This window comes from Aspergillus nidulans, chromosome VII, assembly GCF_000011425.1.
Source record: "Aspergillus nidulans FGSC A4 chromosome VII".
In the NCBI taxonomy this organism is placed as follows: domain Eukaryota; kingdom Fungi; phylum Ascomycota; class Eurotiomycetes; order Eurotiales; family Aspergillaceae; genus Aspergillus; species Aspergillus nidulans.
Genome location: NC_066263.1, coordinates 2,085,569 through 2,110,839, shown reverse-complemented (window position 1 = coordinate 2,110,839; position 25,271 = coordinate 2,085,569). Strand labels below are relative to the sequence as shown.

Sequence of the window (25,271 nt, the reverse complement as noted above, 5' to 3'; positions counted from 1 at the left end):
AAGAAAAATTTCGCCTTCTCTACCAAAGCAGAAGTTCGCAACGCCCCCGTCTACCAATATCCGGCCTAGAAGCTCCCCCCAGGGGATCAACATTGCCCCCGTCACCGCAACCGCTATATACATTACCGTCTAGATCGCACTTGATCCCCTCTGGTATCCCGCTATCGGCCATTGCGAATAGACGCCGGTTGGCTAGGAAGGGCTGGTTGTGGCGAGTTATAAGGTCGAAGGCGTAGCTTATTGTTTGTTAGCGCTGTCCAGGTATGCTATGCAAAAGGCGGGACCTTAGGGATATACATCGACGACACGCGTGCATCATCCGTTCCTCTATAACAATGAATCCGATCTGTATCGGCTACGTATACCACTTGCTCATCCGGCCAGAAGCATCTCCCATTGGGCCTGCCTAACCCATCTGCCATGGCGCAGATGCTGCCTGTTTCAGGGCCAAACCTATAAACCCGGTTCGGTAGCCGAGGAGGCGGCCGGTACCCCTACTCGTGCCCATAGATCGGGTCTGTGAACCAGATACTCCCATCGGTATGGACCACGACATCATTTACTGAGTTGAAGGGGCGGCCGTGGAAATCGGCCTTCAAGACGGTCGCTGTATATGGCGGGTTGGAGGACATATAGTATAGTCCACTGGCGCATCCATTGAGCTCTGGGCGCAGAGGAGAATACCGTCTTTGTAGTTGACCCCGCCATTTGCCATAGAAATCAGGACAGTGAGTTCTTCGTATGTCACACCTATCCCTGGACCTAGGGAGGGTAGAAGTACCATTGCCAAGATGAACTTTGGTTATCTGTACGCGCTGGCCGCCCGAAAAGGCTGGATCTTTGATGTGATTACTCGTTATAAAGAGCTCGCCACTTCCAGGAATGAATACACCTGCTTCATGGGCGAAGGGATATGCTTCGTTCTCGACAGGAAGCTCGAGGATCGGAGATTCGCCGATGGCACGAACCGGAGCTGTGGACGACAATTGGGCTTGGAGATGGCATGACGTTGCGCTGAGTATCTGCCTAATTATGTCTCGCTTAGGGCTGTTTATACTTCGTTCCAAAGCTAAGTATGTTCCGTATATTTGTGCTGCGAGTCGCGGCCTTTCGTGGGGGCAAGCCCCGCAGTGAGGGATCCAGATGTCCCCGAGACGAGGCCACGGCAGGTGCAGGCTTTAAAATGTCGGCGCAGAGCTCACGTTTTAAGGTATTATTCCTGAATAAACTGCACAAAGGCATTAGCCATGGACGACTGGAAAGAAGCGAACACGCATCTGCGCATCCTTCGCGATGCCGAAGCCGGCGGGTACGGCGTGATGGCTACAATCTCATACAACATCGAGCAAGTCAAAGGAATGATAAGAGCCGCGGAGATCGCGCGCTCTCCCCTGATCCTCCAATTCTTCCCATGGGTGATTACAACCTATGATGGTATGTTGGTGCGTGCGGCTGCCGAAGAGGCCAAACGTGCCAGTGTCCCAATATCTATCCATCTCGACCACGCGCAATCTGAGGAACTCATCGAGCGCGCTGCTGAGTTACCGTTCGACAGCATTATGGTAGATATGTCGCATCATGAGAAGGAAGACAACCTCCGCAAAACGAGGCATTGGGTGCGACATTGCAATGAGCGACATATTGTCACTGAAGCGGAGCCGGGTCGGATTGAGGGTGGTGAGGACGGTGTGATGGATACAGCTGGACTGGAGGCTCGTTTTACCACCGCAGAGGAAGTCGATGAGTTTGCTGCGACAGGTGTTGACACCCTGGCTCCGTCTTTTGGTAACGTACACGGTGAATATGGTCCACAGGGGCCAAGGTTGGATTTTGAGAGGTAACACACTCCGCACAATCAATGTCCTACCTAGGCTAACGCAGCATAAGGTTTGCGAAGGTTCGAGAACGCGCGAATGGCAGAGTGCGGTTGGCGGTGCACGGAACGAATGGGTTTTCACCTGAGCTGATGAAGCAATGCGTTGCTGCTGGATGCTGCAAGATCAATGTCAACAGGTGTGTCCTAGACGACTACTACGAGCATCTTCGCGCGAACGCTGGGAAAATGCCGCATACTCAGTTAATAGAAGAGGGTATGGAAAAGGTGACCCAGGCGACGATAAAATGGATGGAGATCATCGGTTCCGTGGGCAGAGCATAAATAGCTCAATAGTGGCAGCAATGATCAATGACGATTCAATAAGCTCGCGTACGCTGGGGTCCCGTTAGGCTTAGAAGATTCGTGTGATTTCCATATCTGTTTTAATTCATCTCCGAAAGAGTGGACTTGCCAGCCAGTCCATCGTCGACAAGACTCTAGGAGATCTAGCACGCATTCGCGGGAGTGGCTTCCCTGCGTAAACATCCTAGCTGACGGTGTGAGTATACAAGGGTTTCAAAAAGAGGCGCAACGTACCGATAAATATGCATTGGGATGAGATTATGCCAGAAGCGCCATCGTTTAGTGTCATGGCGATGCCGCATATGATTTCGACGCATTGCCGAATTCTTGTTTGCCGCTCTAGATAACCAGCCAAACCTCCAATGCAAGGCTCGTGTGAGTAAAGTAGGATATGGGCCACACAATGTAATTGAACGGCGACAGCTTCATATAGTCAGCGAAATTGATAGCGATTCGACATTGACCCGTTGTGGAACATAAACAACATGGATGTCAAGGGTTTATCAAGATCTCAACTTACCAAATGACGGCGTCCGAATCCATATGGGTCTAAATGCCGCTGGTTGTTTAGGGGCCATGGCTGGTAGGGGACTGAATTCGACAGTTATATGATTCCACCACTCATCCAACATGCCGCGCAGAGGCTTTGCTCCATCTACCCTAGCTTGTATGTTTATCTCTGCAAGAGCAGATTCCTCTCGTGAGCAGTAATTGATGACCTTTGTAAGGACAAACATAGACCGAGCAGCAATTTCGGACGGACTAAGGTCCGCATACGTCTTTTTGGGAACCCAAAACGTGAGTGTCTTCCGTCTCTCACGGAATGCTGCCCATACATCTTGGCAGAGCCATGCCCACCAAACTGCGCTTCTTAGTCCGCCGGAGTCGCCATGTATCACTTGAGAGCGTTGAATCAGGAAGACGCCTTCTAAATGTCGCTGCCAGTCCTGGCTTGAATCGTCCAGCATCTCATAAGTGGAGATGATTAGGACTGTGGCAAGAAGTTCTAAACTGGTTTTATAGCTCGAGTATTGCATAGCTTTCTGGACGTAGTGCAGTGTCTGATAGTAGTACTGCAGCGACGTCTCACGGTGAGGTGACTCGTGCGAAGCGTTTCCGGGATTGAGTGAGAAATGACAAGGCTAGAATTGCATTCAACAAGCCCGCATTGCGCATCCTAACAGTCAGAGCCATCTTTACAGGAAGGCCAGGGACATACCGCAAGGTGAGGTACAAAAGTTGAAAACTTGTTTGTAGGATCGAAAAGATCAATCCACGGGCTAACCCTCTGAACAAAGTTCTCGAAGAGAGAAAACTCATGTGGAAGAAGCTGGATATTCTCTTGGGCTTGCCATAACCTTTCCTCAGGAGAAGAACCCTTTGGTGTATTCACCGCATGGGTAATGGTTTCTGATTGTATTGCGTTGCGAATCGTTTTTCCCGAGTTCAAGCTCGGCTGCACGGCCTCTTCATTAAGATGGGTTCGATCCCCTATACGTGTGGCACGCTGTAAAGGTGTAATCTGTGATTCATCCGCATCCTCCAATACCTCTTGACCGGAGCCGAATACGCTCGAGATCTGGGGGCTTTCGCGGACAGCATCATTGGCGAGTAAGTCGAACCATCGCACAGTTGCGGCATTTATAGCTGGTCCGGGGGACTCGATGGTGATGGTCACCGACTGTGGAATATCAGGAGAATACTGCGGTGCTGTAAGGCTATTAGCAAAGGGAGAAGTGTGGTCAATTGCGACAATGGCTGCTAGCTGATCGAGTGGATGAAGGCAGGGTTGGCTATGACCGGTCCACGAAAGGACGGCAGAATCCGGCTGTTCGCGAGGCGATACACCAGCCACGTTATCGGTGCCTGTTTCTGGTACTGAAGGAATAAACTGGGCTGTAGTATTTGTGTTTGGAGATGACTGGATGGCCTCGTCTTCGGCGGGTTGCTCGGCAGGGTGGTGGGAGGAGGATCGAGAGTAGTCGCACTGAGGGCTGACTTTGACCATGTCCGCAAACAGGTTTGACTTCGTCGCATTTAAGGTGCCTCTTGCGACAAGTTACACTGTTCTCTTCTTAGTCATGAAAGGTAGGTAACCGGGGAAGATAGAAACACGAGCGGATAACGAAGAGACAAAGCAGATTCGACACATACCAGCCGGTCTTGGTGCGCAATCCGCGACCACGAGATTTTCGACCACTCGAGAATCGAACAAGGTTAGTGTTCATTCTCCTAAGACCATTGTTGGAGGCAGAAGAGAAAACTGGAATAAAAGTAAGAAGATGATAGATCAAAGTGGAGGATGCACTTTCTCCTTGGTGCCCCCGTGAGGATCTGTTAGCTCTATTTACCTCCTACACTAATAATGTGTGAGGGTCGTGAAAATCATTCTTGACCTGGATTATATTCAAATTCGGGATTACCAAGGTTTGTTGGACAATTGCATTCAGATCAACTATGCTTACAACTACTGCAGGTTACAAAACATTCCCCCATCCTCCAGCAGGCCACTCCAATTGACGAACCGGCTCATCTCCTCGCTCGCCAAGAACACTGCTGGCCCTGTCATGCCTTCCGGCTCGCCAACCCTCCCTAACGGAATCCTCGCTTCCAGATACGCCTTCTTCGCTGGATCTTTTATATCGTGATCTGCCAGTTGCGTGATGATCGTCCCGGGCAGCAGCGCGTTGCACCGGATCTTGTGTTTCCCTAGTGCGATAGCCCTAGATTGCATGAGTGAGAGTACTGCCGCCTTCGTGGGAGTATAGGGCGTCTGTAGCCTACCACCAACTAGCGCGCTCACCGAGGAGATGGCGATGATGGAGCCTCCGTGGCCCCGCTTGACCATTTGGCGGGCGGCGGACCGGCACGAGTAGAAGGTGCCTTTCACATTCACATCAAGGCTGTGGTTGAGGAGATCGGGCTCGAGTCTATGACTGTCAGAGTGATGTCGCATCTCGCACAGTGGGAGAAGGTCTGGTATACTCGAACAGCTCAGCCTGCCTGAAAACACCCGCATTCGCGACAAAAGCGTCCAGCTTTCCCCAGCGCTTGACTGCTTCATCGATCAGTGCCGTTGACGTCTTTAAGTCCGTCACATCGCCCACTATCTCAAGGACTTCTCCAGCGCTTGCTCCCTGTTTTCGTAGTGACTCGACATCTTGCAGGAGGGTGTGGCGCAAATGTTCGTCTTTGGCAAGGCCCCAGGTGGTTTATCGCGACGTTGTACCCTTGTCGGATGTATTCGAGGGCGATGGCGCGTCCAAACCCGGTTGTGCCCACCGAATGGCAGCGGTCTTGCCGCAGAGGATGTTCCAGGCTGGAAGGGCCATTGTGTAGAAGAGCCAGTAGTGAATGCGGAGAGGTTAATTGTAGGGATCCGAGACCGGTATATTGGTTTTGCTTCATTCTAACCCCGTTTCGAGGGAAGCATCTCAATTGAATACCTTCTACCCCCGGTAGGTCGAAACCTTATGGGGACCTGTCGATTTACGAGTTAGCAAGTCTGTGGGTGGCTGCCGGTGGCCATATTCAACCACGAGTTAGAAGGTCATAGACCGGCTCAAAGCATCATATTGCACTGTAAGCCTGGGAGTAAAAAACCCCCGTCTCGAGGGAGCCCCACTCCCTCTCCAACTGATCGTCTGTGCTCGTGCCGTGGCCATGTATAGAGTGAAATGGCATTCTATTACTCGTCGCTACATCAGATAATTCACATGGCTGTGTTGCAGTACATATTGGATTATTTTATATAAGTTGCTGACTCTCGATAATACAACCATTCGCTTTCAAACAAGTTTTCTATCCAGAAAAACCGCCAATATGCCTCCAGCAGCTACCGAAGCTACCGAAACGCCCCAGACCCAGCTTACCCTTGCCGGCAAAGTAATTGCCAGTGAGTTTTCCCCCTCCATCTCTGGCTCCCAGTCTTCTCTAATTCGCCAGTAACTGGCGCAAACCGCGGCATCGGACTGGGTGTCGCTGAATCTTGCCTCACAAACGGCGCATCCCACGTCTACTCTATCGATATCAGCACCCCCGAGCCAAACTCCGACTTTACCTCGCTATCTGATCGCTTTCCTGGAAAGCTGCACTCCATAACCGCCAACGTGACCGAAGAAGAAACTATCGTTGCCGCCATTGATGCCATAATTGCCGAAGCAGGCGGACTCCATGGAATGGTTGTGAACGCCGGCCGTACTCATCACAAGGCAGCGCTGGATTTTACCAAAGAGGAGATTGACACGCTGTTCAGCGTGAATCTGTACGGGGCGTTCTTTACTGCGCGTGCGGCGGCAAAGGCGTTTATCAAGCAGGGTATTAAGGGGAGTGTGGTGTTTACGGCGAGTATGGCTAGCTATAGACCCAATAAGGTACCTTCTCCCAATTTACCGTTACCGCCGTACACTTGCACGCGACGAGGGGGAAGAAAGACTAACCGTACATGATGCAGCGCGTTCCTTCAGCCCCATACGGTGCCTCCAAAGCCGGCGTTCGCAACATGACCCACACCCTTGCGATGGAATGGGCGCAGTACGGGATCCGAGTCAACAGTGTCTCGCCGGGCCTTGTGCAGACTGCTATGACGTATTGGGTGCCGCAGCAGCCGGATTGGGAGCAGCAGCTGAAATATTACGGAGGTATTCCGCGCCTGGCGCAGGTGCAGGAGTTAGGAGGTGCGTATGTGTACCTGCTTAGTGATGCAGCAAGTTATACGACGAGTATTGATATCCCGGTAAATGGGGTGATTGGAAGTAAGTTCTCTAATGGAGAGAGTGCGCGTGCGGTGCTGATATTTTTGTAGTTTGTTAAAGATGGCCCGATAGGGTTCGCGGAATACCGTCAGTGGTCCTAGCTGTGTTGGTTGTTGCCATGATGGACTTAATATTGTGTTTGCTCGATTAGTGGTTGAACAATTGCCAAAGCTAAATAGATTCAATGTCAAAATTGATCTTTCCAAGCCCCCGCTGCCACTGACTGACCTATATGGGCATTGGGATGGACTCCCATCAAACGAGGAGCTAAAGTACTCAGTTCGATGGACACAGAGTGAGATTACCACCCATCCAATGGCGTCAGCCTCGCTACGACCCCATCAACAGGCGAGATTGTCGCAGTCCTTCTAACTGCAAGCTTCTTCCCCGGATCTGCCAGCTCCATCTCGAACCTCCCCACCATTGCAGCAACCAGGCAAGCCAACTCCGCCTTTGCAAACCCCTGTCCAATACAGCTACGTGGTCCATGCAGAAAAGTCATCAGGGCGTAATTACTACTCGCTCCGCCGGTATTCGCTCTGCCTGGGCCGAGCCATCGGTCTGGGTTGAATATGTGTGCGTCTGGTCCCCATAGATCTGGGTCGTGGTTGATGACCTCGGGAGAGATGGTCAGTTGTGTGCCCTTGGGAAGCAGGGTACCAGCAAGTGTAGTGTCGCGGGTCGTTGTGCGAAACGTGATGGGGACGGAGGGATGGAAGCGGAGGACTTCGTTGCAGAAAGCATGGAGGTATGGGAGGGAGTCTACAGCTTCTGCGGTTATGGGCTTTGGATCATTGGAAGAGACAGAGGGTAGATTGGAGCGGATTTCCTGCCGGAGTCGGGTCTGGATATCAGGGTGTTTGCAGAGAGCGTAGACCGACCATTGCAGTGCCGACGAGGTAGTTTCGTGCCCGGCAGCAAGGAACGTCATCATTTGGTCGATGAGCTCGATATCTGTAAAATTCCCGCTGTTTAGAGCAACTGAGAGAATATCCTTCCCTCCCCCTCCGCCCTCTGCTTTTTCCGGGTTATGCTTGATCCGTTCTCGCTTCTCGCTGATGAGCTGCTGCGCCACTTGTCGGACGTATTTGGCTCCTTCGGCTATATCCCTATTACGCTTTACAGGCAGCGCCATGACGAGTTCTTCGTTTCCCAGGACGAACGCGGCGGCGAATAGAAGTTTCAGCCAGAGAGGCGGGTCCTCGAGGATTCGGTGGTACTGGGCGGCAAGCTCGTTCTGCGGATCAGCGAGGGACCCAAAATCTCTGTCCATGCCTGCGAGTCCTATAATATCGAGTGTGGCTCGGCTTGCCCAGGGCCGAACAGTAACAGTAATATCACCAGTGTCCCTGCGATCCTGCAAGTCTTTCTCAATGCATTTCACCATTTCCACGCTCTTAGCCCAGAAGGTTGGGTAGAGATCTTTTATATGCCGATAAGAGAATGCGGGCATGAGGTTCTTTCGATGTCTCTGCCGAAGAATTAGATCGAGCTCAGAGCTACTATAACACGGTAGAATGCACCTTGTGCTCCTGGCCTTCTACAAGAAGAATACCATGTTCTCCGGCAATACGGGCAAGGGAAATTCGAATAGACTCGGGCTTTTGGTAGTCGTAAGCATTCTGGACAAGAAGCTCACTTAATGCTTTAGGTGTTGTCACAAGGACTTGTTCGATGTTTCCGATGATATAGTATCGTAGTAGCCCGTTGTTGGGAACCGATTTGGTCCAATTGAGCATACCTTCAAAGGGTGATATGACGACGTATGTATCCGTATTTCCCCTGACCCATGACCGTTTCTGTGCTGTTAGCTAGGTATCGAAGTTAGATAGATAGGCGGAGAAGCTCACCGGAGGGGTAGGGATGTGCTTGATTGGGGTCAGATATTCTGGGTACAGGAATGAAGCGTAGACAATTTTTAAGGCTGTGAGGGCGGTCGCAAGGACGAAGAATGTGAATAAGTTGGAGGTGAGGACAGAGTATCCCACAACGCTCACATACAACATTCCCCATGGTATCGGAGCCATGTTGAGATTGGGCCTCGACGAAGGTGTAGATGGCAGTCAATGAGGACTTTATAACAAACACATTAAGTGAAACAATGCCATAAGATCAGCAGCAACGGTCAATAAATATACTTGATTCTACAGAGCCCCAACTGCATCTGGCACTGCCACCTGCAGGGGCCTCTGCATTTCGCGAGTGGACGGTCTGGTCTGTCATGGACAGGCCCGTTGACTTCAACATACCACGAGTTGACAGGCAGAAACTTAGGCTAGAAGCGTAATCTGGTACAATCGTCAATCGCTGATTGGGTTTGGCCCATAGTCGGCAGGATTTTCGTCCGAGGACGCATTAGATCTGGATAGTAATACTTGTGGCTGATATTACATGCTAACCGAGTCTTACAGGTGAGTTTCAGACCATGCCTGGCCGCCCTGAATGCGGAGAGAAACAGGGGCTGAAGTTGCGGGATATCCCTCGAGCGTGTTATTCCATATCACTTTTCTATTCCATTACAGAGATATTCTAAACTTGCCATACAAAACTCATAAATCGCACAAACCTTCCCCGAAGGCGCTTTTCATATTCACAATCGTAATTCGTACCAGCGATATCACATCTTACAGCTTCTCGCCAGCGGCCTGCTTCATCTGACCGTACTTCTTCAGACGGATGGCAGACACGCCAATGAATCCGGTAGTCTCGGTGGGAGCAAAGTCACCAATCTCGTCCATGCTGGACTCGGACATATCGTACAGCTTCTCGGTCTCAGAGGAACGGCCGAGGATGATCATGTTGCCCTTGTAGGCGCGGCAGCGAACCTTGCCGTTGACCGACTTCTGGGAGGCAGGGATGGCCTGCTCAAGGAACTCACGCTCCGGAGAGAAGTAGAGACCGTTGTAAAGGAGCTAGCGGATCGTAAGCAACACTGACTGAGCTATGTAAGGGCTGAACAAACCTTGGAGTAGTTGATAGTAACGAACTGGTCACGCAGAGCACGAACCTCACGGTCGAGCACAAGACCCTCAAGGTCACTATGAACGGCAGGTTAGATTTATCCGACGGAAAACGCACAAGCTTCACTTACACGTGTGCGGAGCGCAGGCAGGTGAGACCAGGGGTCTCGTAGCAGCCGCGAGACTTGATACCGATGAAACGGTTCTCAACCTAGTATATATTAGCCTCAGGCTCGACCCAATCAATTTAGAGCAGGCTCACAATGTCGATACGGCCGATACCGTTACGGCGAGCGATGGCGTTGGCAGTCAAGAAGATGTCAACAGCGTCCGTAGCAGTCTTCTGCTGGCCGTTCTCGGTGTACTCGAGCTTAACGGGGAGACCCTTCTCGAAGTGGACGGTGAAATCCTCGGGCTTGTCGGGAGCGGCAAGGGGGTCGACAGTAAGCTTCCACATGTCGGTGGGAGGAGTGATGTCAGGGTCCTCCAGGATACCAGCCTCATAAGAGCAGTGGGCCAGATTTTCGTCCATACTCCAGGGCTTGGCCTTGGTGGAAGTGACGGGGATACCCTTCTCAGCGGCGTAGGCGAGGAGATCGTTGCGACCGGCGAAGCGCTCGTAGAAACGGGGGTCACGCCAAGGAGCGATGACCTTGATGTCGGGCTGGAGAGCGTAGAAGGCGAGCTCGAAACGGACCTGATCGTTACCCTTGCCGGTACAACCGTGGGAGACAGCAAAGCATCCTTCCCGCTGTTTACAATTGGTAAGTCAATGCTTAGAGAAATAAATTGCAGATTAGAAGGCTAACCTTAGCAACTTCGATCTGAGCACGAGCAATGACGGGACGAGCCAGAGAGGTACCGAGGAGGTAGACGTTCTCGTAAATGGCGTTGCAAGCAATGGCGGGGAAGCAGAGTTCCTCAACAAACTCGCCTGTTTACCACTGCGTTAATTCTATTTCTTTGTGAAATTTAGCAGTTTTTCGAAACACGTACGGCGAAGATCGACAACTTCGGCCTTGACGGCACCGAGCTTCAGAGCTTTCTCCTTGATGGCGGCGAAGTCCTCTAGAAGGCGGGAGTGTCAGAGCGCAAGTAGCGGTGGGCATTTCAAAGTGATCGCTTTACCTTCCTGGCCAACATCGGCAGCTGATAATTTGTTAGTATCAGAGCAGACAATCAAGTTCCAATTGAAGATGTTACTTACTGAAAGCGACAACCTCGTAGCCCTCATCGATGAGCCATTTCACTGTGTGTTCTCGATCAGCTTGGAGCACGCGGGGAATCAATTGACAGAACCGGAAAGACTAACAGATAACGCTGGTGTCGAGACCACCGCTGAAGGCGACACAGATCTTTCCTTTGCCCATGTTGGAGGATGTAGTGATGACAATGGGGAGAATTGAGGGTTGGAAAGAAGAATTGAAGATGGAGGGGAAATATGAAGGAGGATTGACTCACACTACACCCCAAGAAAAAGTTTTGGAATGGACGGAGGCCGGGAGTGGAGGCACACCACTCCGACTCCGGACACTGATTGATGGCTTGGTTTCTTGGCACAGATAAGCGTCGATCCCTGGCCAGGAGCTCAAACCGTTTATGTTACTCAGAGTACTTCAACACTTTCCCCCTTGACCGCTTGAAGCTCAGGCCGGGTACCATCACCGATTGATGCTACGAACCGCATAGCACTTCAGAGTAAGACTATGCCTTTAGTTGCAGATCCCATGGTCTGGACTTGGAAAGCTACGCTGCATTTTGCAGTGGGCGGTTTCCTCGCATCGCCTCCATCGCATACAGTTGCGGATCTGAGAGGGTATCTTCTGACTGTTAGAGATGGAAAAGAGATCAAAGCAGCATTCCAGCGTGAACCAGTCCAGCTTATCCGCATTCAATCTCGGCCGAAGTATCCGGATCCCAGCTGTTGGAGTATTGTTGTACCGAGGCTATCTAAAGTACTCCTGGGTAGAATAAGGTTGACATCACTGCATGATTTCTAAGCAGCTGCTAGGTCATGGAGTCCATTTAAACCCCCCAATCCTTGGTCTGCTCCTCAGTGTAATTGACACAGACCGAATCAAAGTTTAGCCCAAGCTATTCCTAGCTATTCCTAGCCATGACATCAAAGCAAATTCCCGACATTGAAGTCAAGCCTGCTCCTGGCATCTCCTACTTTACCCCAGCTCAAGAACCGCCGGCGGGACTTGCAGCCGATCCGCAGTCTGATGGAGCGCCAATTCCCAAGCTGTTCCAGCCTCTCAAAGTGAGAGGTATCACCTTGCACAACCGTATTGGGGTTCGTTGCTCCTTCAATTTGGCATCGCTCGATTTACCCTCTGCCCTCATTACGTTTGCGAATATCGCGGAAGGTCAATAGAAGTTACTGACATTGGTTGCCGTCTACAGCTGTCACCCCTATGTCAATATTCGGCAGACGATGGCCATATGACTGCGTGGCATATGGCCCATCTGGGAGGAATCGCCCAGCGCGGGCCGGGATTCCTGATGGTAGAGGCGACCGCGGTCGAGCCAGAAGGCCGTATTACACCGCAAGACCTTGGTCTATGGAAAGACTCGCAAATAGAGCCTTTGAAGGGGGTCATCGAGTTTGCGCACAGTCAAAATCAAATTATTGGAGTCCAGATAGCCCACGCAGGCCGGAAAGCCAGCACTGTTCCACCGTGGTTGTCTTCCGGTGACACTGCGACTGAGAAGGTGGGCGGCTGGCCAGATCGGGTCAAGGGTCCATCCAACGTACCGTTTACGTCGCGATTCCCTGTACGTAAGCAAATGACTAGGGATGATATCGAGAATCTGAAGACTGCTTGGGTAGCTGCAGTCAAGCGGGCTGTCCGCGCTGGGGCCGATTTCATCGAGATACACAATGCACATGGTTACCTCCTCATGTCTTTCTTGTCGCCTGCCGTCAATACGAGAACTGACGAGTACGGCGGCAGCTTCGAGAATCGCATCCGTCTCAGCATGGAGATTGCGAAGCTCACCAGAGAAGCGGTGCCTGATCACTTGCCGGTCTTCTTGCGGGTGTCGGCTACTGATTGGCTGGAGGAGTCCCGCCCTGATCTGCCAAGCTGGCGCTTAGAGGACACGGTCAAATTTGCGAAAGCCCTGGCAGAGAGCGGCTACATCGATGTTCTTGATGTTAGCAGCGGTGGGACCCATGCAGACCAGCATATTCATGCCAAGCCAGGATTCCAAGCGCCCTTTGCCGCTGCAGTCAAGAAAGCAGTGGGAGATAAGTTGCTCGTGGGCACTGTCGGAATGATCGACAGCGCTCACCTCGCGAACTCATTGCTGGAGAAAGAGGGACTGGATCTTACTTTGGTCGGCCGTGGCTTCCAGAAGAATCCCGGGCTGGTTTGGGCGTTTGCCGAGGAGCTGGGTGTTGAAATCGGAATGGCAAACCAAATTCGATGGGGATTTGCGTCTCGTGGTGGTGGACCGTATCTGAGAAAGAGGTCAGGAAAGATATAAGGGATCTTCGTCAACATATACAGTGAGAAAGCCCTAGTAGAGCTTATATAAAGAGTCCGTAGGAATCGCAACGATAAACGAATTATTTTGTCCTAGTAACGCCGTATATAATCGTTGAGGTAATATACAAATCTATCCCTGGCATATATGAAGCCGTAATGCCAACGCCATGCAAAGTACTAGTAGTTGAAACAGAGTATATACAAGTGATCCCTTTCTATTACTTAAAGGTGGTGTTGAACTGTTGAGAATGTGCGTTTGTGGAATTCTGGGCGAAGGATTAGCGCGTGTTCCTCCGGCAAAGCACACAAGAAGTCAAGACTCACCTTCCCACGTCTCCATCGCTGCCTTTTCCGCGTCCCACCCCCACAAGAATTCTTGCGTCTGCCTGTCTGACCATTTATCCGGGTTTGAGCCTCCTTTCAGTGAAGCACGGAACTGTTCGTCTCGTGCCTCTTGCTCGGGGCCGTCTGGGAAATGCAGTGTAATACGGTTCGTTGAACCAGACTGCTGAACTGTCTCTGCGCGCTCTTTGCGGGATTTCTCATAGGCTTGAAGCGCAAGAGGAATTTCAGTCTTTGATGTGATGTCGGACAATAACACACCCAATGCGGCGGCATCCTCCACGGCTTGAGCGGCACCTTGAGCAACGTATGGACTGGAGACGAGTCGGTAAGTTAACAATTGCCGGTTTCTCGAATGAAGAAACTTACAGCATGGGATGGCAGGCATCCCCAATCATTGCCACGGAGCCCCTGATCCAGGTCTTCAGCGGCGGGTGCAGGCATAGCTTCCACTCGAGCACCTCATCGTCCGGAACCAGATTGATAAGCTTCGTGACTATCGGATCCCATCCCGCATAGTCGTCAACCATTCTTTGCTTTGAACCTCTTGTGGTCCAGGACTCCTCAACCCCATGGCGGTCAGGGTGGACTAGGACAATGTTGAAAAGTTCGTGATTTCGGACGGGGTAAGCAATGAGATGGCGTTCTGGGCCGAGCCACCGTGTCGCCTCTGGAACTTCTACCAGTCTCTTCAGTTCGGGATCGCTCTCCATCTCAGCCTTGGTGAGCATAATTCGGTATGCTGCATCCCCCGTGGGAATGGCCTGAGAGGCGCCCTCACCCAGTAACTGATCGCGGATAATCGACTTGATTCCGTCAGCTGCAACAATAACATCAGCCCTGACAACGGTGCCATTGACCAGCACCACCGATGTGGATTCAAAGTCGACAGTTGCTACATGCGAATTCACTCGCAACTCCACATTCGGGAGTTCGAGTGCCTTTTCGATTAAAGCGTTGTGGAGGTCTGCGCGGTGAATGACCACTTGTTGCCCGTAGGTCTTGTTCACGGGCATAGTCCCAAGAAGGCTTCCGTCTTGCCATCGTCGTACATGGATATGCTCCAGTGCAACATCTTTGGCATGTATTAACGGCGACACACCCCAGCCTAAAATTCCATTAGAGCGGTTTCTTAATTCTACCGTGAAGGCACACTTACGGTCAAAAAGCCTTAGCATGTTGGGAGAAACTTGTATACCCGCGCCGACTTCCATAAGCTAATATATGCTTATCAGTGCGTGTGTCTTGCTTGAAAAAATTTTGCATACCTTTGGAGCTGACTCCAAGATAGTGATATGATGACCTCGCAAGCCCAAAGTCAGGGCCGCCGCCATACCACCGATCCCTAAACCCGAATTCTTGTCAGCTCTTGCCCGACATACTACGCATTGCGCAGTCAGGATCGCCCACACGTACCAGCACTACAATCTTCCAGTTAGCTTGAGAAAGGCCAGGTCAAACGAAAGCCAGGGGACTTGCCCAACAATGACAACCTCTAAGGGCGTCTTAGCTTGCGGTATATGCATGACGATTTGTTGACTTGGTGGCTAACTGCTACTCGCCCTTGAATTGAATTTGGCTGGTAGAAAGCAAGGTTTGAGCAATGGCAATTGACCGCGGACAACCCGGCGTCTCAGAATTCACTGACCCTACAATGGATATAGCTCGCAGCCGGGGTGTATGGCCTAGATGTAGGGACCATTCAACTGCAAGATTGACTCCCTGGGAGAAAGCTTAATATTTTTATATCCGGAATCCCACCCATCTGTGTCCGGTAATTGCGGCAACGACTACGGAACGAAGCCCCCCCACTTGACCTCTGCACAGTAAATGTTGACGGCCCTTTTATTCTAGCAAAAGCAACTTTCACCCTTGTTTCAATTGACCTTATATCACGTCTAGGAAATATGCTAATACGGTTCGTCTCCAAGAACAAATGCCTACACAAAATAAAGGTGGCGAGGCCATAAACGCCGGAAAATCCTGAACGTTGCTTTTCGCTACGAGTACTCAGGGCCAACCCGTGGCCGAAATCGCCTCTCGGGGCAGACTCGGCGGGCCTCGATTCGTGGGCGGAACCCAGGAGTTCGTGTGGAGGTGGCCCCGTTCGGCTCTTTCGACAGTTGAAATTTGCCGAGCCCAGCATTCCCGTCCCTACTCTAGGGTAGATAGGACTCGGGGTTCACTTGTTTCACTGCTTACTATAACCTCCTACCACTGGATCACGCCATGATGATACTGCCCAATATTTTCATCATGACTTGGACCATTAATCAAACAGCTACTCGTGTGATTACTGCGGCAAATCATAGATACGCACTGCCGAAAGCAAATGTGCCCCAAACTAAAGCGGACCATCGCTGCTCGCCTTCACCTCGTCTCTTGAGGACCCCAAGGAGGTTAAGGAACTGAAGTAAATCGGCGGTGCGAGCTCCGTCTTCCCACCGCGCTTCTCAGACATTGAGTAAGCGTAAGCATCGTACATAAAAATCAGTCAGGTTGGCAAGAGCTAGCCCTAGCCTTGCCTATACGAAACCGAGTTCGTACCTTGAGTCACCACGAGGCAGTTTTCTCCGCTTCCGATGAGCATCATCTCCACTTCATATGCAGTCTATACTCCATCCACCCGCTCTTGACCTTTTCCTCCCCGAAGTGCGTATGGGGTTGGGGGAACCAGCATAGCCGTACCCGTGATCACTTCAAATGCAGATCTACAATCTCCAGTCCCTTATCAAACGGAAAATTTACGTACTAGAACCTACAAAGCACACCCTCAAAAGGTAGTTGGGACCATCTAATATTTAACGGTCGCAGACGACAGTTAATATGGAAGTATAGGGTTTCTTCTTCACTGGAGTCTCCTTGTCTAGCCCCACGATCGGATGAATGGGCACTGGAGCAAGCTCTGTTACAGTGTACTACTAATATGGGAACTAGCTCTAAGCACATGCTGTGGCCATTCTAGAGGGTGCCACGCTTCTATTTATATGAGGCTACATGTCTAATTTATGATTGCGGAGCTCGGCAATTGGAATTGTACTTTCATTGCCGGAGGTGGATTCTTCGTCAATTTACACGCAGAGCACACCCAGAACTGTCTGAGAGTCATGATGTTACTTTTCGCCTCTACTGATCTAGCGGCCTTCTATGTTTCCTAGCCTATGCGCCTGCGGCAGACTACGACCATAGTGTCAGCCGCCATAGTGTCAGCCGCCATCGGAACGGCCGAGATTGCACTATCACAACGAACTGGGCCTTCACCGTATCGAGACAACCTTTTCGAAATTATACCCTGATCTACAAGTGCCAATGCCACCCAATACACCCACTCTACCCAGCTGGCTGCAGGTGCACCTTTCTCGTCTCTGTTAAAGGTAACGCACACTGGAGACAGGCTTGTGGGATTTTGTCCAGCAAACTGGAGCGTGTGCGGTACTCGCGCTCCGAGAAAAATATCTAATAGCTCGCCTGAGGACGTCGAGCCCATACAATATGTCGACATATTCTACGTATTTAGTCACCTTCAGCCCAATCCTTGCCCGTATGACGTAGCGGACACATTATCAGAATGGCGGCATTATTATGAGATAAGGCAGTATCCTTAGTCATGAGCGACAGGTGTCTATGTGCGTGAATTGTCACCGTGGAAGTGCCATTACAGAAGTGACTTTGAAGGCAGGTTAACCAGAAGCTATCGTTCTGAACAAATATGAACTACTCCCAGGCCGGTCCGGTCACGAAAAGCATCTATTCTCCCAACTTTGTCGGACGTAATGAGGATTGGAAAATAGTTTCGAAGCCTTGGTCGGTACATAACGAAAGACGGCCGTCGCTCTTGTCCTGTCTGGGAAATCAATTTGGTGCACCCATGGAAGGAGCGTCCATCTGGTATAATCCCATAAGAAGTAGCACCCATCTTATGTTTGATCGCAGCTTCCGTCAGTGTTTCTGATCGTCCCTGGGATGAGTGATAGACACCCGACTCCCATCGCAATCGCCTCATCGGAATGATTACCGGAATCAAGCGATTTCAAAAGTGAGTCAGGAAGTTAAGCTTGATATAGGAAGGATCAGGATGGCTGTTTTTGAGGGAAGATACAATGGTTCTGAGCGGGAAGTGCGATAGGCCAATGGCCGGGCCGGCTCTCAATTGCATTTACTTATTGAGAACCCCATTTTCGAAAGGAGATGGCGTTAGCCAAGGCCCAAGGCAGGCTCGGCCAATCCGGTGTGTTGATTGTTTGGAGGCATGGATTCGTTCAATTCGGACGACCGATCGCCGGCTTGTTACACCTGGCACGTGTATGATATATACGCATTAATTCACTATACGTATAGCAGGCAAAATGAGCAAAAAGTGTAGGCCTTGAGAATATGCATGTGACTGTTATATGCATTGCGCTCAGTATATATAGGTATAATCATGTACAGTCATTCAAAAATCTATGATGCAAAGGAGTGTTGTATCCGTGCCAACGCCGATAGAAAAAAGCTTGCAAGTGACTGAAAATGCTAACTAGAAGAAGCGAGAAAATGCCGGTGTAGGTTTAGTGCCGAGATGTTGCGCAGGAAAAGTCGTACTGATAATGGTGAAGGCTGTATAGTGGTGATAGCCCGTCTGTCGGTACCTATTAAGAGGTCGTAAACGTATGCAAGGTGGTATCGGAGTCGAGCAGGTAGTCATTATGTACAATGAATGTCAGGAAATCGATCGAGCTGGGTCTATCAAGCAGTGAACATCAGGCGCAGGCGACTAGACCGTTTCACCTTTTCCTTGGGTTTCTTGCTCTTGTCTTTGTCGGAATATCGCGACTCGGATGTTGAGGGAGCCCTTGAGGGAGCCTTCGAGGGCGCCTTTGACGGGGCTTTGGAAGGAGCGGCCTTAGTGCGTCTTGAAAAGATCGATTCTGCCCTCGTATCCACTTTGGTTGGGGCATGGCTGTGACTGTGCGTAGATCGAGAATGGCGGGAACGGTGGGACCGGCGGGAAGATGCAACGGAATCATCATCGTCGAACTTGAAGCGGGGGTCCCGGGACATGCGGGCGGTGGTTATGTCGATGCCGGACATTGCGGCAGCCCTGGGCGTGATGAACTCGCCGTCCACGGTTGCAACGCTCTCGGCCTCTGCGTCTGCTACACCTCGTCGCCACATCTCCACGGAGTTGAGGCAGTCGGTGTTGAATTCAATCATCTCGTCCATTTGTCTGGGGTCGGATTGTTCTTCGAATACTTCTTCACGCAGAGCACGCGAAGGCTGTTGTAGCTGCTTGACAATCTTGTAGCCGCCGAACATAACGATCGTGGCTGTGAGGCCGACACCAGCGGCAATCAAAAACTGCGGGCTGGCGAGTAAAGCCCAAATCATTGGCGCTGAGGTTTTCAGCATTGTGAGCGCCGACGGCGCCATCTTGCCAGCAACGTTGCTGATTTCCGCAAGAGTAAGCGCCACCGCTGCCATAGCATCTGGGTTCTTTTGAAGATGGTCGATGGTGGCTGTCGCGGTGTGCTGGACGCAGTTGGCCTCCTCCAATAACCACTGTGCGCGGCTTACAAGGCCGTTCAGTTCGGGATCGTCGATCGACTGAAGCTGCTGATCTTGTGGAGATCCTCGCGGAGCTATGGCGGATGGGTGGAACTCGCCATAGGCTAGGTCCATATCTATATGCGCGTCGGATTTGGAGCGAGCAGTAACAGGGCGAGCGTCCGGTTCTCGAATGGTAATATCATGATGAGTGTGACGCCGGACCATTTCAGTTGGAGGCTCGTAGTGAGACCGCGCACGCGACGCGGAAGAGTGTAGATCCTCTTCGTAGACCGATCCGCCGCGGGGGCGGTCGTATTGATATTGGCTTCGACTCGAATGATGATGATGATGATGATGGCGATGATGTCGCGAACGACTCCTCTGCGAGGACGCGACAGATGGGGCATCTTCAATAGTATAGTTCTGAAGCGCCCTCAGTGCTTCTCGCTCAGCAATTTTCTCTGCGATCTTCAAATTCCGCTCGGCTTGAACTTGAGCCTTGCGCTCGCGGTAAGCGTTTTTGGCATGGCTGAAGACACCGAACAAGTGTTTGCTCTGTTATAGCATGAATTAGAGTCAACTCAGTTATCATAGACAGGGGTACTATATACGCACCGTGCTGACGACCTGCCCAGACTTATCAATGACCGCGATGGTCTCGCCGAACGGCATATTGATTGAATACTCGTGCAAGAACTGACGACTGCAACAGTAAACTGGCGGCTCTTAGAGACCTAAACCGACCAAATGAGAATCAAATGACGAGGAGCATTGATAAATGATCGGCGACGTCAAAGGCCTCGCTAGGAGGACGAGCGGTGTAGTATTTTGATGGTCTATATTAAGACGATGCCGGTAAGTCGGGTCCAGGTGGGGATTTAACCGCGATCTTCTTCTGTACCCACGATGCGGTCTGGACCTTATATTGGCGTTCTAAATGGGTGACGGATATGCAGAGAAGGCGAGTTTTTTGCAACCGGTGTTGCTGGAAAGCTGTTGCCTGGCGATAAAGTTGGCTGTTCAGCTGAGAAAGGTGGTGGTATATGAGCAGGAAAGGCGAATGGCGGCAATATAACAACGCATATGCACAGCGATAACCGCGCCACGACGGAGTTCTGATAGAGCACAAGAACACAGAGCAGGGGGTATGAGACTGAAGAGAAAAATAGAGGAGGCTGGGGTTTGAGCGATGCGGCGTCTAAAAGGGCACGAAGCAGCGAACAGAGACCAGGTTACAGAGAGAGAGGATGACTGGTTGGGTGTCGATGAAGCTAGGAACAAGGCAACAAAATGGTGCTCAGACTGACGGCCGCAGCACCCGAATGGCTGCCAGGTTCTGTAGCCGATCCGTGGGGATCAGGTGGTGAGCTGGCTCGCTTCAGGGCGATCGCTCAACTGAGGATGCATCGCTGGATTGGCTGAAGCAGCCTGGATGACGCTTGGGGCCTCGTTAGGTACATGGAGTCGGGTACTCATTAATCTCTAGCATTTTAAGACCATAACAGATGATGCCTAATGGACTTTTGATATCAAGGACAAGAATTCTGTGGGATGCTGAAGGATCATGGTGCCCAGAGGAGTCCGAGTTGTCCACTGTGATTGAGCTTGAAATGGCGGTGATGATACAGAACCTGATTGGTTGCCAGCTGCACCGCCACTGTGGCTGGTGTTAATGTCACGTGTCTCTCTATACTTGAGTACTGCGTGCGCCTTCACAGCTTGAAATGAAAGGCAGACGAGTCAGAGTTCTCAAGATATGGATTGCTCTTTGCCACTGCATCAGGAGACTTCAGGGTGAAGCTTTCCGGATCTCCGATCGTAAAAGAATGCTGGGATCCCAGCAGCGTAGCAATCAAGTGAGTTACACATGCGATCAATCCAGAGTCCAGTCAGATTCTATCGGTTGGCCTGAGTTCCTTGCGGATACCTTACTTAGGAGAGACAATCAGGGGAACTACTGGGACCTCACTGGGGCATCACTGGGGCTGGCTGGCGGGCAGTTCTCGATCGAATATTTATCGCAATCCCATGACTGGAAGATAGGGGATGCAGCATCCCACGTTCTGGATCAGCCCAGCCAACCCTCAAGTCCTCCCAAGGCCTCCCATGTCCTGTGAGAGTCTCCTTCTCTGCGTCTTTTCTTATTCCATTCCTTCTTTCATTTCAATGAACGCGGCTACAAAAACTCAGCAGCTATGGCCCAACTCGCCTCGGACGCTTTGCTGACACGTTTGTTATGGGAACCAAGGTTAGTATGTGATTTCCATTCCATACGTCCATGTAGAACCAAGAAATCATAGTACGAGTAGCAGACAGACGATGGTTAACGCAGAGCAGGAGGAAATGCTGCTGGAAGCATCCCGACCGCACAGGTGAGTGAGAGTCAAGAGGGAAGATGTTTGCACCGCCACAGCCTTTGGTCATCGCTACACCCATTCTTCTCCCTGCCAATTTTTTATGTCACCACCGTCAAGGGAGATCACGACATCAAGCAGAGGCATCAAAATGTTTACTGCTGTCTATGTATAGACTACAAGCCTGCCTGCTACTTTCTGCTTAGTGAAGTTCTAATTTCTCCCCTGGCGTTGTGTGCGTGCGTGCGGACTGAGGACTCAAGTCACGTGGTTTCTCCGTGTCACTCCCAAACTTCTTGTTCTTTCTTCTTCTCTTCTAATTCCCTTGAACCTCCATAATAATCAGATCTGAGCGCAAGATAAGGATCCAGGCTGAGACTGCAATGGACAATACAGGGCTCGCCGAGTCCGATAGCCCGTCGGACATTGACGAGCAGACTAAAGCTTGGGAATCCGATCCTCGGTCTGTGAGAGCCCATCTCGCTCAGACCGACGGCGTTGACGACGCAGTCCCGCAAATCGAATGCGGCATTGGACATCGAGTACAGGCTAGTCGATCAGTTCTAGCGCTCGTGGTAGACGAGGATTGCGTTTTCGCCGGTCTCCAGGGGGGGGACATTGTAGTATGTGCTGACTCATTGATTCCATGATGACTGGTTATTGCAACAGAAGACAGAAAACTTATGCGTCACAGGCGTGGTCTCTTGACAACTACGACCTTGTTCTCTCTGTTCGTGCTCACCAGGAAAGTGTCCTGGACTTGTACCTTTCGGAAAAGGGAGACCTGCTCTTTTCCAGCGGAGGCGATTCTGTCGTCAATGTACAAACCCTCTATACGGCTACTGTATATTTCCCATTTGCGGCTGACTAGTTGTAGGTTTGGTCTACCCGTACCTTTGAGCGGCTCTATTCCATCCATTCCCATCATGATGTCGGCGATCTCTTTGCTGTGTCGTACTCGCCGAGCCTGAACACCATTTACTGCGGTGCCCAGAACACCAGTATCCAAGTAAGCGTCTTCTATTTTCGAAATATCCGTACCTCTGTCTGATTCTTTCCAGTGGTGCAACCTTTCCCAATCAGGAGCAGCATCTACTCAGCAATCTGCGGCTCATTTATCCAAGCGAACACATCGTTTCTTTGACTCTAAGGGTCCTGATGGCACTCGCGCTCCTCGAGCGGACGGCAATTCCGTGGCCGACGGGGGCCAGGTACTCACCTTCAAGCGTGACCATCACAATCTATTTGCTCACCATGGATACGTTTACACCATGACTCTTGTTCGAGGGCTGCTCGAATCCTCGCCTAACGACGAGGTTCTTTTAACCGGAGCGGGCGACGGAGTTGTCAAGCTTTGGCGTTTAGAGCAGGGGAAGCCCGATTCTGCCCCCGCGTTAATGGCAAGGTTGCATAACACGGATCCTGTACTCTCGGTAGCTGTTGAAGGATCGTTTCTCTACTGTGGTTTGTCAGGCGGCGCCCTAAACATTTGGAACTTAGATTCCCATCAGCTCGTGAAGCGAATCGCTGCCCATACTGGTGATCTGTGGGCGGTAGATATTATCCACGGAATGGCCGTATGCGGAGATTCGAACGGGATTGTAAAGGTACGCTCAGATTCATATGTGAGAAACTCACCGCTAAACCAGAGTATAGAAATTCAACTCACGATTTGAAGAAGTTGGCAGTTGGGCCGCTCATGAAGGCACTATGCTGGCCTCTGCTGCCGGTAAATTTAAGGATCGGCATATCTACGCTACCGGAGGAAATGACAATACTGTTGGAATATGGGATTTGACAGACGTGTCATTGTCTGCGAGCGAGAAGCCCCCAATCGACAATGGTGAGTATCTTGGCCTATCTGACCTAGACTAATTGCTGACATGGGTACAGATGAGATGGTAAGCTGCCTTGCCAAGCTGGTAGCTTTCAAGACGATCTCAGCCAGTCCAAAATTCGCCGGTGAATGCAACCAGGGTGCAGCTTTCCTTCGCCGACATTGTATCTACTTGGGAGCTAAGACGAAGCTTTTAACCACCGGCGAGGATACCAATCCCATTGTCTTCGCCCGGTTTAGTGCGATATCGCCTGAAACAACAAATAAGACGATATTGTTTTACGGACATTATGATGTGGTCGGAGCGGACGCTAACCGGCAAAGGTGGAAGACAGATCCATATCAACTAACTTCTATGGACGGATTCTTGTACGGCCGTGGTGTATCCGACAATAAAGGCCCTATCCTCGCCGCTTTGTACGCAGCGGCAGGTCTGGCGCGGCAGAAGACCCTTCGATGCAACGTTGTATTTCTCCTTGAGGGAGAGGAAGAGTCCGGGTCCCAGGGCTTTCATGAAACAGTTCGAAAGCACAAACAACAGATTGGGCCGGTAGATTGGATTTTGCTGGCTAACAGTTACTGGCTGGATGACTATAACCCATGTCTTACATATGGGCAGCGTGGAGTGGTCCACGCGAATTTAATCGTCACCAGCGACCACCCAGATTTGCACAGCGGTATTGACGGCAGTTCGCTGCTAGATGAGCCCTTGAAGGACTTGACTATGCTGCTCGGTACTCTAGTGGGACCCAAGGGCAAAGTCAACCTTCCCGGTTTCCAGGACCCTGTTTTACCATTGACCGATGTAGAAAGGGAGCGATATGGCGCGATCGCCGAGATTCTTCTCAAACAACATCCACAAATTAAGGATGCTGGCGCCCTGATTGATTCACTCATGCATCGCTGGCGAGAACCGTCCCTCACCATACACTCTGTCGAGGTTCCGGGTAGCAGCAAGAGTACAACCACAACTATTTCGCGCAAAGCAAAGGCTAGTCTTTCCATCCGCATAGTACCGAACCAGTCAGCCGATGAAGTTGCCGCCGCATTGACTCTATACGCACAAGAGCAATTCGATCAACTGGAATCGCAGAATGAACTCACTGTTGAAATTACCGGAACCTCTGATCCGTGGCTAGGAGACCCAGACAATGAGATCTTCGAGACATTATCGGAGGCCATCACAGCAGCCTGGACGCCCGACCAACAGAGTCTAAAGCACCAGTATTCACTCCCGCGACGCGCCATCGGAGATCGCACAGCAAGCCCAAGAGGAGCGAAGGATACCGTTACCAGCGCCCTTCGCCGTCAAGACTCAGAGGACAGCTTAGCTTCTCATATCGACCGAATCATCATGTCCACAACCACCTCCAAAACGACTACGCGCCACCGAAGCTCGTTAAGCACCACTGTCCCCACCTCATCAACACTCACAGGACAATCAAACAAGCAAACAGCAGACTCAACAACTGCATCCCCCCCCGGTCCCGCCGCAACATCATCCGCTCTATCACCAACAGGCACAGACGGTCCAGCCGAGGTATCCCGCGAAAAGATTGGCGTACGGCCCATCTACATCCGCGAGGGCGGCTCAATCCCAACAATTCGTTTTCTAGAAAAGGAGTTCTGTGCCCCAGCGGCCAACCTGCCTTGTGGACAGGCGAGTGATAACGCGCATTTGTATAATGAACGGCTGCGAGTAGAAAATCTGTATAAAAGTCGGGAAATCTTCAGTTACGTGTTTTCACGGTTGCCGGAAAAGACTTGATTTTTTTTATTTGTTTAGCAAAGCGGTGACAGTTAGAACGCTGGTTAGAACATAGTC

At 51.1% G+C, this 25,271-nt stretch overlaps 9 protein-coding genes and 1 pseudogene across 10 annotated transcripts, besides 1 other annotated feature; 4 read left to right on the top strand and 6 right to left on the bottom strand.

The window, feature by feature from the left end:
- Nucleotides 1-25,271: part of a sequence feature (contig 1.29 1..525887(1)) that runs on past both edges of the window.
- On the top strand, nt 1,248-2,158 carry ANIA_01888 (class II fructose-bisphosphate aldolase; the record flags this gene model as incomplete). Its single annotated transcript, XM_654400.1, has 2 exons — nt 1,248-1,837; nt 1,882-2,158. The coding sequence occupies 2 exons, from the start codon at nt 1,248-1,250 to the stop codon at nt 2,156-2,158; spliced, it is 867 nt and encodes a 288-aa protein (XP_659492.1).
- ANIA_01887 lies at nt 2,683-4,407 on the bottom strand (annotated as a pseudogene). Its single transcript has 3 exons — nt 4,314-4,407; nt 3,399-4,243; nt 2,683-3,321 (listed from the first exon to the last, which is right to left on the bottom strand). Coding segments are annotated over exons 1-3 (1,578 nt in total).
- ANIA_01886 (SDR family NAD(P)-dependent oxidoreductase) lies at nt 4,647-5,511 on the bottom strand (the record flags this gene model as incomplete). The annotated part of the gene is made up of 3 exons (XM_654398.1): nt 4,647-5,109; nt 5,165-5,339; nt 5,409-5,511. The coding sequence occupies 3 exons, from the start codon at nt 5,509-5,511 to the stop codon at nt 4,647-4,649; spliced, it is 741 nt and encodes a 246-aa protein (XP_659490.1).
- On the top strand, nt 6,002-7,034 carry ANIA_01885 (uncharacterized protein; the record flags this gene model as incomplete). The annotated part of the gene is made up of 5 exons (XM_654397.1): nt 6,002-6,074; nt 6,125-6,552; nt 6,633-6,855; nt 6,886-6,933; nt 7,006-7,034. The coding sequence occupies 5 exons, from the start codon at nt 6,002-6,004 to the stop codon at nt 7,032-7,034; spliced, it is 801 nt and encodes a 266-aa protein (XP_659489.1).
- Nucleotides 7,235-8,960, bottom strand: ANIA_01884 (protein CYP617D1; the record flags this gene model as incomplete). Its single annotated transcript, XM_654396.1, has 3 exons — nt 7,235-8,404; nt 8,457-8,744; nt 8,784-8,960. The coding sequence occupies 3 exons, from the start codon at nt 8,958-8,960 to the stop codon at nt 7,235-7,237; spliced, it is 1,635 nt and encodes a 544-aa protein (XP_659488.1).
- Nucleotides 9,438-11,346, bottom strand: ANIA_01883 (argininosuccinate synthase). Its single transcript, XM_050612898.1, has 9 exons — nt 11,206-11,346; nt 11,101-11,142; nt 11,022-11,042; nt 10,890-10,961; nt 10,703-10,827; nt 10,156-10,644; nt 10,025-10,104; nt 9,896-9,971; nt 9,438-9,845 (listed from the first exon to the last, which is right to left on the bottom strand). Exons 1-9 carry the CDS (start codon nt 11,261-11,263, stop codon nt 9,558-9,560), a joined length of 1,251 nt encoding a protein of 416 aa, XP_050468758.1. The 5' UTR covers nt 11,264-11,346; the 3' UTR covers nt 9,438-9,557.
- On the top strand, nt 11,995-13,468 carry ANIA_01882 (NADH:flavin oxidoreductase/NADH oxidase). The gene is made up of 2 exons (XM_654394.2): nt 11,995-12,189; nt 12,300-13,468. Exons 1-2 carry the CDS (start codon nt 12,010-12,012, stop codon nt 13,383-13,385), a joined length of 1,266 nt encoding a protein of 421 aa, XP_659486.1. The 5' UTR covers nt 11,995-12,009; the 3' UTR covers nt 13,386-13,468.
- On the bottom strand, nt 13,518-14,875 carry ANIA_01881 (putative salicylate hydroxylase; the record flags this gene model as incomplete). The annotated part of the gene is made up of 3 exons (XM_654393.2): nt 14,099-14,875; nt 13,712-14,043; nt 13,518-13,564 (listed from the first exon to the last, which is right to left on the bottom strand). Exons 1-3 carry the CDS (start codon nt 14,743-14,745, stop codon nt 13,518-13,520), a joined length of 1,026 nt encoding a protein of 341 aa, XP_659485.2. The 5' UTR covers nt 14,746-14,875.
- ANIA_01880 (uncharacterized protein) lies at nt 18,169-19,927 on the bottom strand (the record flags this gene model as incomplete). The annotated part of the gene is made up of 2 exons (XM_654392.2): nt 18,169-19,810; nt 19,871-19,927. The coding sequence occupies 2 exons, from the start codon at nt 19,925-19,927 to the stop codon at nt 18,455-18,457; spliced, it is 1,413 nt and encodes a 470-aa protein (XP_659484.1). The 3' UTR covers nt 18,169-18,454.
- ANIA_01879 (glutamine amidotransferase subunit DUG2) lies at nt 21,993-25,214 on the top strand (the record flags this gene model as incomplete). Its single annotated transcript, XM_654391.2, has 6 exons — nt 21,993-22,232; nt 22,304-22,429; nt 22,487-22,618; nt 22,671-23,216; nt 23,266-23,452; nt 23,503-25,214. 6 exons carry the CDS (start codon nt 21,993-21,995, stop codon nt 25,212-25,214), a joined length of 2,943 nt encoding a protein of 980 aa, XP_659483.2.

What these genes read in the sequence shown, in the direction of transcription:
- ANIA_01882 (XM_654394.2), top strand. Translation starts at nt 12,010, where the DNA reads ATGACATCAAAGCAAATTCCCGACATTGAAGTCAAGCCTGCTCCTGGC. An exon ending in CCTTGCACAACCGTATTGGG is followed by an intron (nt 12,190 to 12,299) that starts GTTCGTTGCTCC and finishes TGCCGTCTACAG; the next exon opens with CTGTCACCCCTATGTCAATA.
- ANIA_01883 (XM_050612898.1), bottom strand. Translation starts at nt 11,263, where the DNA reads ATGGGCAAAGGAAAGATCTGTGTCGCCTTCAGCGGTGGTCTCGACACC. An exon ending in CTCAGATCGAAGTTGCTAAG is followed by an intron (nt 10,645 to 10,702) that starts GTTAGCCTTCTA and finishes AATTGTAAACAG; the next exon opens with CGGGAAGGATGCTTTGCTGT. An exon ending in TGCCTGCGCTCCGCACACGT is followed by an intron (nt 9,972 to 10,024) that starts GTAAGTGAAGCT and finishes TGCCGTTCATAG; the next exon opens with TGACCTTGAGGGTCTTGTGC.